This window comes from Onychostoma macrolepis, chromosome 24 (assembly GCF_012432095.1).
Source record: "Onychostoma macrolepis isolate SWU-2019 chromosome 24, ASM1243209v1, whole genome shotgun sequence".
NCBI lineage: Eukaryota > Metazoa > Chordata > Actinopteri > Cypriniformes > Cyprinidae > Onychostoma > Onychostoma macrolepis.
In genome coordinates this window covers 3,802,738-3,813,538 of record NC_081178.1, presented here as the reverse complement: position 1 = coordinate 3,813,538, position 10,801 = coordinate 3,802,738, and the positions used below count along the sequence as shown (strand labels likewise).

The 10,801-nt window shown below is 37.8% G+C and overlaps 1 protein-coding gene across 3 annotated transcripts in view; it reads left to right on the top strand.

Moving 5' to 3' along the window:
• Positions 1–9,862, top strand: part of ift140 (intraflagellar transport 140 homolog (Chlamydomonas)) — a 33,681-nt gene extending 23,819 nt beyond the window's left edge. For all 3 annotated transcript variants that reach the window (XM_058765412.1, XM_058765413.1, XM_058765414.1), the window contains exons 19-29: positions 494–671; positions 1,785–1,975; positions 4,238–4,333; positions 4,422–4,554; positions 4,631–4,903; positions 4,994–5,176; positions 5,551–5,757; positions 6,318–6,530; positions 7,285–7,451; positions 7,903–8,044; positions 9,175–9,862. In XM_058765412.1, coding sequence (XP_058621395.1) covers positions 494–671; positions 1,785–1,975; positions 4,238–4,333; positions 4,422–4,554; positions 4,631–4,903; positions 4,994–5,176; positions 5,551–5,757; positions 6,318–6,530; positions 7,285–7,451; positions 7,903–8,044; positions 9,175–9,360 — 1,969 coding nt within the window. In that variant the 3' untranslated portion in view covers positions 9,361–9,862. The remainder of the gene's footprint in view (positions 1–493; positions 672–1,784; positions 1,976–4,237; positions 4,334–4,421; positions 4,555–4,630; positions 4,904–4,993; positions 5,177–5,550; positions 5,758–6,317; positions 6,531–7,284; positions 7,452–7,902; positions 8,045–9,174) is intronic.
• The last annotated feature ends 939 nt before the right edge of the window (positions 9,863–10,801 follow it).

Here is a 10,801-nt window from a genome sequence, read left to right as displayed (position 1 = left end):
TCGCCATTAAAATATTTTACAGCAGAGCTTATGTAGTAAATATTGCTTGTAAGCCATAATAATGTCTGACTCTTGAGATCATGGATCTTCTTGCTGAGTTTACAAATCGGTCTGAGAGTGAATCATTAGCGGATGCGTCTGAATCTCATTCAATGATCACAAAATATTAGAAAAGCCATGGAAGTTAGTAAGTCAAAAAGTGTGGTAACAGTCTCTAGTTCTTTAGAAACCCTTCTGTATACTTTTGCTTTAAAAAAACAGTCTGTTGATTTAAAGAACCTGAAACATCAAGGACGTTACCAAAGAAGCATATAGCAACTCAAAGAGCCTCTGTGGAGCCTGTTTTAAGGCTGTTTGGATGAGTTTTAAAAACTTTCTTCTTTCAAGTTTTTCTGTCTTATGGCCTTCTTTGAGAGATCTCTGGCTTTTGCAGTGAACTGAATGTTTTGTATGTTGTGTGTGTGTGTGTGTGTGTGTGTATGTGTATCTGCAGCGAGGCGGTGTGGGAGAACATGGCTTGGATGTGTGTGAAGAGTCGTCGTCTGGACGTGGCGCGCGTGTGTCTGGGGAACATGGGAAACGCACGGGCCGCTCGTGCTCTCAGGGACGCTGAAAAAGAGCCAGAGGTGGAGGCGCAGGTGGCCGTTCTGGCTACACAGCTGGGCATGCTGGTAAGACACATAAACACTTTCCTAAAGATGACGTGAGCACAGAATTCACGTCAGCGGGTAAAATAAGTATTGAACACGTCACAATTTTTCTCAGTAAATATATTTCTAAAGGTCTGTTGACATATAATTTTCACCAGATGTCAGTAACAACCCACGTAATCCATCCATACATACAAAGAAAACAAAACAAAGTTCAGAAATGAAGTTATGTGTAATAAAATGGAATGACACAGGGAAAAAGTATTGAACTACTGAAATTTATTGAATACTTCGTACAAAAGCCTTTGTTTGGTAGTGACAGCTTCAAGACGCCTCCTGTAGGAGAAACTAGTCGCGTGCATTGCTCAGGTGTGATTTTGGCCCATTCTTCCACACAAACAGTTTCCATAGATTTTCTATTGGATTCAAGTCAGGTGATTGGCTGGCCGTTACTTTCTTTCCCTGAAACCAGCTGAGTTTTATTGGCTGTGTTTGGGATCATTGTCTCGCTGAATTGTCCACCCTCATTTCATCTTCATCATCCTGGTAGATGGCAGCAGATTTTTATGAAGAATGTCTCTGTACATTTTTCCATTCATCCTTCCTTCAACTATATGAGTTGGTAATGAGACACCTTTTTATAGGCCATCAGTTAGGACTGAACCAGCTAATATTAATTTCCACTGACGAGGGGCAGGATTGCTTTCTAGTTACTGATAGATTCCCTTTCTTCATGTGTTCAATACTTTTTCCGTGTTATTCCACTTTATTACACTGAACTTAATTTCTAAACTTATTTGTTTTGCTTTCTTTGTGTGTATGGATTACTTGGGTTGTTATCGACATCTGGAGAAAATTTCATGTCAACAGCACCTTTAGAAAAATGGTGACGTGTTCAATACTTATTTTACCCGCTGTATATGTCTCACTCAGAGGCGTGTCACATTATGGAAGCACAATACATTGTGAATGACGTTTCATGTCATGTTTAAAGCACACAAGCACAAACACAGCGTTGTCTAAATAAACCTAGAGCACTTGGAGCCTCTCTGTCTCATTCAGTACAATAACAAGAACTAAACATTTGGATTTAAACGTTTGGGTTTATCGCAGCATCTCTCTCTTTTTTCGCAGGAGGATGCAGAGCGTTTGTATAAGTCATGCGGGAGGTTTGATTTATTGAATAAGTTTTATCAGGCGGCAGGTCAGTGGCAGCAGGCGGTGGAGACGGCAGAAACGCACGACCGTATTCACCTCCGAACCACTTACTACAGCTACGCCAAACACCTGGAGGCCATGGGAGACAAGAACCTAGCGCTGGTGTAGTGAGTGTCACTTTCACACACAATCACTGCTGTCATACACATCCAAGATCCAACAAATATCAATGTCATTTTTAATATAGTATAAACTAGAGATGTTCCGATACCCTTTTTCCCTTCCCGATACCGATTCCGATACCTAGGCTCAGGGTATCAGCCGATACCGAGTACTGATCCGATACCCGGGTGTGTATCTGGTTATACAGTTGTATGTACTACTAGCCCTGTATGAATTGATACAATTATTTTAGGGTGTGCTTCACCATATATAGATAGATAGATAGTCTGACGAGTAATTTTAACTGAATTTAGGACATTCATGGTGGTCATTCAGTGTTTCTGTAAAAATGGGGAAAAACTATCAATAATACTGATAAGATAATAATCATACTATGAATTATACTAAGAACAATATAAAACGCACTAATGATTAACTTGCTGCTGGATTCATGAATATTAATCACGTTGTCTGCATTGGCTCGAACGGATTTGCTGAAATCAAAACAGGGACGATAATAGGTGAACGCCAGCCAATGAGATTGTCGTTTGCGCATTAGCTCCGCCTACTACCGGAGAACCCGGCAGTTAAGCTGAAGAATTCCAAAGGAACTCCGTTATTTTGACAGAAAAATACAACAAAGAATAACGTTTACATACCATGCAGAATTGACGCGCTACATGTAAGACTCCCTCGCTCCCTCTCCCTCTCTCTCTCTGCGTGTGAGGAAAAAAGCAAAGCGACGGCGAGTCGTGCGCTTCACACTAGAGTTTACGGTACGTCAAATACAGCTGTGCTGCGCATTCATTCAGATGAACTGAAAAATATATCGCTTGACGGAGAGAGAAACTCTGAAGCGCTCAGAGTGTTCAGCGAGTGACAATATATCTGTGCTAAACTTATACATAGCCTCCCAGTAAAATCTGATCATTTATTAGCCAGTGGCTAATATTAGACATCATTTAGTCGCCCAGGGTGAAGATTTAGTCGCATATGCGAGTGATTTAACTTTTGGCAATGTGCTAACACGTTTGTATTTCTTCTTCGCTGCTCTAAATAGTGGTTGCTTGTGTGGCAACACAGCACAGCTTCCTGTGTTTGCATTCTGAGCAGCGAAGAAAAACTGATTTCCGATTTGCAGCGTTAAGCAAAGCTAGCGCGCATAACTATAGGTCTTGTTTAAAAATGGTATCGGATCGGTACATGGGTTCAAGTACTCGCCGATACCGATGCCAGAATTTTTTGTGGTATCGGTGGAATTTCCGATACTAGTATCGGAATCGGAACAACCCTAGTATAAACACTAATGTTCAAAAGTTTGGGGTTAGTCACATTTTTAAGGTTTTTGAAAGAAGTCTCTTTTGCTCTCCAAGGCTGCATTTATTTGGTTAAAAATAGTAATACTGTGAAATGTTTTTACAGTGTAAAATTACTGTTTTCTGTTGTAATATAAATTAAAATATCATTTATTTCTTTGATGCGAAGTTGAATTTTCAGCATCATTCCTCCAGTCTTCAGTGTCACATGACCCTTCAGAAACATTTCTGATTATCAATGTTGAAAACCGTTGTGCTGCTTCATATTTTTTGAAAACCCTTTTTTCAGGATTTGTTGGTGAATAGAAAGTGCAAATGAACAGCATTTATTTTAAAATTACATTTTTTGTAACATAAATTGTCTTTACTGTCATAGTTGATCAATTGAATACATCATTACTGAAAAAATTCTGCCCCCAAAAGTTTCAGTACCAATCAAATATTTGGAATAATTAAGATTTTTGAATGTTTTTAAATCAAATTAGAATGATTTCTGAAGGATCATGTGACACTAAAGACCGGAGTAAAGGCTGCATAAAAATTCAGTTTTGCATCACAGGAATAAATTACATTTTAAAATATATAAAATTACAAAGCAGTTATTTTAAATTGTAATAATAGTTCACAATATTTTTACTCTTATTTTTAATTAAATAAACGCATCCTTGGTGAGCTTAAGAAACGTCTTTCAAAAATATTTTTTAAAAAGTCTTTTAAAAATTCAAAATTATTGTAATCTCTGTTGTATCTCTGATTGAAAAGTATCAATAAAAATACTAAACTAAAAATGTAAGCCTTAAATTTTTTAAAGTTTTTTACTTGTAGTATATAAATTATATATATATATATATATATATATATATATATATATATATATATATATATATATATATATATATATATATATATATAAAACAAACCTCTTTTCTTCTTTTCTGTCCCATTCTGTAGTTTTGAGAAGTCAGACACACATCGGTTTGAAGTGCCGAGAATGCTGATGGAGGACAATCTTTCACTGGAGATCTACATCAATAAAATGAAGGACAAGTGAGTTTGATTTATTGATTCATGACTCTGGTCGCTGCAGTCTGACATGGCTTTGATATTCTCTGATGTCTGGTGTGTGATTGGCCAGGGATCTGTACAAGTGGTGGGGTCATTATCTAGAGAGCCAATCAGACATGGAGGCTGCGCTGCATTACTACGACCTCGCTCAGGACTACCTGTCTCAAGTGCGCGTGCACTGTTATCTAGGAAACATTCAAAAGGTATGTTGACTGAAGTTTCCTTTGTGTCCAAAACAAAATGAACCAAACACTTCACAATGATCTATGTATTTGACAGGCGAGTGAGATAGCCAATGAGACGGGCAACAGAGCAGCATCTTATCATGTTGCAAGGCAGTACGAGGGACAGGATGAAATCAGCCAATCGGTGCACTTCTACACACGTGCACAAGCCTATAACAACGCCATCCGACTGTGTAAAGAGAATAACTTGGACGAGCAGCTCATGAATCTGGCACTGCTTAGCAATCCAGAGGACATGATGGACACGGCAATGTATTATGAAGAGAAAGGAACGCACATGGACCGAGCTGTTATGCTTTATCATAAGGTACATCCCAAACAAGTATATTCACTGTCCAGCTTTACCACTAGGTGGTGCTGATCGCTTATAAAAGACATCTTCATTCCACCTTTCCAGGCAGGTCATGTGTCTAAGGCTTTAGAGCTAGCTTTTGCCACAGAGCAGTTTGGAGCTCTGCAGCTGATCGCAGAGGACCTGAATGAAAACAGTGACCCTGCCCTACTAGCACGCTGCTCTGATTTCTTCATAAAACACGCTCAGTACCAGAAAGCTGTGGAATTGCTGGTAGCTGCCAAAAAGGTGAACACACCATGCACTGTCATACAACCAATCATTTCATATTCAAAAAGGCAGTTTACAACAATAACTGTAACTCACAATAACTTTATTTTAAGTGCAAGCTGCAGTTTTGTCGTCTGCTGCTTTAAATGCTCAATCTCTTGAAGCAAGATGGATTCTGATTGGCTGTCAATGTTTTTATCATTCATCAGCTGGAAAATTTGTTCCAACCATATCATTCCTCTTGTCATTATCATTGTAGTTGTGGTCTAATTCTGTTTTCATGGAATTAGAATGATTATTAAAACTTTCTAGTTGCCATTCCCTAATAGTAGAATTACATAGAAATCACAACAGTGTTTCGTAACTGTATGCATATGTATTTGTGTGTGTAGTACCATGAGGCGCTCCAGTTGTGTTTGGACCAGAGTTTGACCATCACAGAAGATCTGGCTGAAAGTCTGACGGTCCCAAAAGACTCGTCCCATCTGTCTGAGGCCGGGAGAAAGGAGCTGCTGGAGAAAATCGCAGACTGCTGCATGCGGCAGGGCAACTACCACTTAGCCACTAAAAAATACACACAAGCTGGAAACAAGATCAAGGTTTGACTTGTGCACAAACCAACAGCTGATTGACTAACCAATGACAGCTTTCATTTTGCCCTTACAGAATTTAAACTCAAATTAACCCTATAAAGCTGGCTGTGTATTGATAAATGAATTTCTGAGGCCTTTAAATTATAAACATGATCAAAACTTGTTTTACTAATTAATTTCAGGTTTATTTGTTCATCTCTCAATCGTCATTGTATTGTATCGCATTAAATGATTTCAAACTACAGAGCTTTGATCATAAAACTAAGCATCTCATTAAGACATTAATGGGAGCTATAGAGTGACAACTAATATTCATATGTATTTTATGTATTAATATGTATTTTAGTAGTCTGATATACTCTTATAAGGTCTCATTGATTTACATTACAAGCTAACATAATTTAATCTTACTTTCTGGCCATATAAATATAGCATCAGGGGGTTCTGAAAAAAATGCATGTGTTTTCACCAGCTATTTTTTTCTCTTTTATATTTATTTATCCTGAAATAGGTTTTCACCAAAGATATCAAGTTTTCTTCTCTGTTCTTGTTCTCATCTTTGACAGGCGATGCGAGCGCTGTTGAAATCCGGCGATACCGAGAAAATAGTGTTTTTCACAGGTGTTTCCAGACAGAAGGAAATTTACGTGATGGCAGCCAACTACCTGCAGTCACTGGACTGGAGGAACGACCCGGAGATCATGAAGAACATCATCAGCTTCTACACAAAAGGACGTGCGCTCGATCTGCTCGCTGGCTTTTATGAGGCCTGTGCTGAGGTACTGAGAACGTGTGTCCGACAGTACTGTGAAAACTGACCATGCAATAATCATTATTTTACTCGGTGTTAAAAATACATTTCTTGGCATTGATGGTCCCATGAAGAACATTTACCATCCATAGAACCTTCCCATTCCTATGGAAGCCCGTTTCCGCCACTGAATAAAAAAAGGTTATTTTTTTCTCAGAATTGCATGATATAAACTCAAAATTGCGAGTTATAAAGTCAGAATTATGATTTATGAAGTCACAATAGCAAGATATAAACTCACAATTCTGACCTTTTTTCTCATAATTGCGTGATATAAACTCAAAATTGCGAGTTATAAAGTCAGAATTATGATTTATGAAGTCACAATTGCGAGATAAAAACTCACAATTCTGACATTTTTCTCGCAATTGCGAGTTTATATCTCACTATTCTGACTTTTTACTCAGAATTATGAGATATAAACTCACAGTTCTGACTTTTTTCTCACAATTGCGAGTTATAAAGTCAGAATTACGAGATAAAAAGTCGCAATTACCTTTTTTATTCAGTGGTGGAAACGGGCTTCCATACATTCCACAAAAGGTTCTTTATAGTGGAAAAAGTTTCTTTAGAGACTATTAAAATGTTCTTCACACTAAGAAAAAAATGGTTCTCTTAAGAACTGTTCACTGAAAGATTATTTGAGGAACCAAAAATGGTTCTTCTATGGCACTGCTGTGAAAATCCCTTTCTGGAACTTTTATTTTTGTGAATGCACACAGGTGGAAATTGATGACTATCAGAATTATGAGAAGGCGTATGGGGCTCTGACGGAGGCGTGCAAGTGTCTGACTAAAGCAAAGGGTCGCAGTGAAGACGAGGCTGACAGCAAACTCCTCATACTGACACACAGACTCGGCCTCGTCAAGAGATTCATTCAGGCAAGAAGGTACTGATGAAAAAGGAGTATTTTGTTTTATTTTATTTCATTTGTGACCCTGGACCACAAAACCTTTCAACAGGCTTTCCATTGATGTATGGTTTGTTAGGATCGGACAATATTTGGCCGAGATGCAACTATTTGTAAATCTTAGATCTGAGGTTGCAAAAAACTCAAAATATTGAGAAAATCACCTTTAAAGTCGTCCAAATTAAGTTCTTATCAATGCATATTACTAATCAAAAATTAAGTTTTGATAAATTTACGGTAGGAAATTTACAAAATATCTTCATGGAACATGATGTTTACTTAATATCCTAATGATTTTTGCCATAAAAGAAAAATCCATAGTTTTTGACCGTATTGTTGGCTACTGCTACAAATATACCTGTGCTACTTAAGACTGGTTTTGTGGTCCAGGATCACATTTGTACATGTATTTGTGTGTGTGTGTGTGTAGGATGCATGAGGAGGATCCAGTGGAAGCGGTGCGTGTGTGCGAGTCTCTGCTGGAAGAGAAGGATCTGGACCCTGCGGTGCGTGTTGGAGATGCGTATGGGTTCCTGGTGGAGCACTACTGCCATCATGGCAACTTTCAGCAGGTATGTTGAGGTTTGTAGTATGTTGTGTTTTAGGGGGCTTTCACACTGGACACATTTGCTTCGGTCAGTTATTCCTGGAGTTCCCACAACATTGGTTTCAGACTCATAGTGAACTATGTGCCTTGCATGAAGGCTTGCAAACGGACTCTTTTGAGGAGAAAACACACTCTGGTTGCACTCACTTTACACGATTATGCTGCATGCTCACTTTCACTCGTATCTAAGATCAATCTTCACCACTTTCTTCCTCTATATGTGTTTTTCTTGAACTAATGATCTCGTCATTACACCGATACAGCTTATTGTAGAAGAGGTACAATACCAATACTTTCATCAAGAATATGAATCATATTAGTTAGTTTAGATGTTTCCTTTAGTCATTTTCACACTTAATTATGGCTGTTAAAATGTATAAGTTTCACTGCTCAGTTTTCTTGTAATATCGGGAACCACTCATCATACATAAATCATGTATCAGTTAATGTTTTTACTTTATACTGTTTTAATTTTAATCCAAATAAAACGTGTTAAGTGAATGAACAGCAATCAAGAGCATTTTGGCTATTGACATATACAACCAAATGACTTAACTAGAGACTTTCCAGCAATTGCAACCAAACTTCAGATGAGCTCCTATAGGTAATTTTAGGTTTGGTACCGCTGTGCACTCCCGGGTCTGAATGACAGCTTTTACATTACCAGTTTCTCATGTGAACGGTTCCAACAAAACTGCCGGTGTGAAAGCCCCCTTACTTTTTAAGAGAAACCACAGCCATGCTATACTCTGGAGGAATGGTGTTCACCATTATTTACTTGCCCTCATGTCATTCAAATCCCTCTCAATGCTGTTTTTTTCTTCCTCTTTGGAACACAAAAGGGGTTTGAAGACTCTTTATGCAGGTCTGAATACCTAAATTTCAGTCTGTTCCTAACACAAATTTATTGTATGGACCCAAAAGTATTCGGATAAGGTTAGAAAAGTTACAGGATACCAAATTTGGCCACTATAAACTATCTTGTTTGGAATGACATTAGCGTCAATAATGTATTGTCATTTTTGGACGAACTATTTCTTTAACATCTGTTTCCAGTTATATTTTGATTAAATATTGTTTTTGTATGTGTATTAGGCTTGGAGTAAAATAGAGGAATTGAGATCAACGCGTCCCAACATAAACTTGAGCTTGTACGTGAGTCAAACCAGTCTGGAGGCGCTACAGAACGCTGCTGGAGTCCGTCTGGTCTACAGAGAGACGAACACCCATGCTGCCAAGGATGATGAAGAGGTGGAGGAAGATGAGAACATCAATCATTGAGAGAACGACTTGCTTAGGAAGTCCTCTAGATAACTGGAGAAAGTCACATACATGTCTCAATGCACACAAAACACGCACGACTAGCCAACAGAAGCCTTCCTGCCTGAGTCAAACCTGCCTGACGTTTGCTCACCCCAATTGTTTTTTTTTAAAATGTGCCATATTTCTATGGGACTGCCAGTCTAGTAAATGGGACGTCTTCGATAGGTGTGTGATTTTGTTAAAGCCACTTTGCAGGTTGCCTTAAGTAGAGTAGCTTGTGTGCGAATGCCCAGAATGCACTTGCGTACGTGATGTGTGTGGCCTTTTGAACAAGAATGCCGTGGGACCATTATATTGAAGTCATTTTGTACAATTTACAAATTATTTAATGACCAGACTTGTTCTGCTATCTTTGTATCATATATCTTGTATACATTTTAATAAATTTTTCTACGTTTACTTAATCATATTGAGTGAATTACATGACCTCTCAAAGTTAAATGTTCAAGTGGTTTGTGTATTTTGTGGAAGATATAATGTGTTTTAATTATTCATAATGTGTTTTATTTGTCCCTGATCTTCGCCGATTTGCCCTTTTTCCCGCCAGTTAGAATGAAAACTAACGGCCGAGTCCTCAGCGAATCGGTTCTTTTGAACAGTTTGTCTCAAAAGGGGATTCTTTTAAGTAATTTTTTTTCTAGGTAAGTTTTTATTGATAACGGGTTTAATTGTAATTTCAGTTCAGTTTGTTGCAGCTGTGTTTCATCTCATAACATTATACTCATTTAGAACATTGCATTGCCAGACTCGCATATATTTTCACTTTCATTAGTTTTCGATTTTGAATTTCGAGTTTAATAAATGTGCTATTTTGAACTAGTATTTAATCATAAAAGTGGACAAAGATGTTTACCGCTGCTGGGGTTCAGTTTACCAAATATGACTCTTTTTAATGAATCGGTTCAGTTAACTGATTCAGCGAGTCAATACGCAAAAGTAATTCATTCGTTTTCGTGTATTATTGACAAAGTAAATATGCCAATTCAAGATTTTCCAATTTGTTGTCACAGTTTATCCCGTAGGCTATCAGACAAATGAATCACGATTCAGATGAACAATATGCCTGTAGTCAAAACAAAACAATAAATGCTCAGGATTTACAACCCGTTTCTATTGTAGAGGACAATGGGATTTTGGACTTTCACAAGAGCCCTTGATATTTACCAAACAGAAAGAACCATTCAGCAAAACTGTTTCCACAACAAAACAGATCTGATCTTGGCCATAGACTGCTTCTCAGGCTATATATGTCTTACATTGTGCTGAGACTTGATGTTGTTGTTAATGATTCATTTGTTTAGAAAACATTTGTTGAGCAGATGCAGCACAAATCATGTCTCTGTATGTTTTTTTTTTATTTGGTGTGTTCAGTGTTTCTGATATTTAACGTGTTCACGAA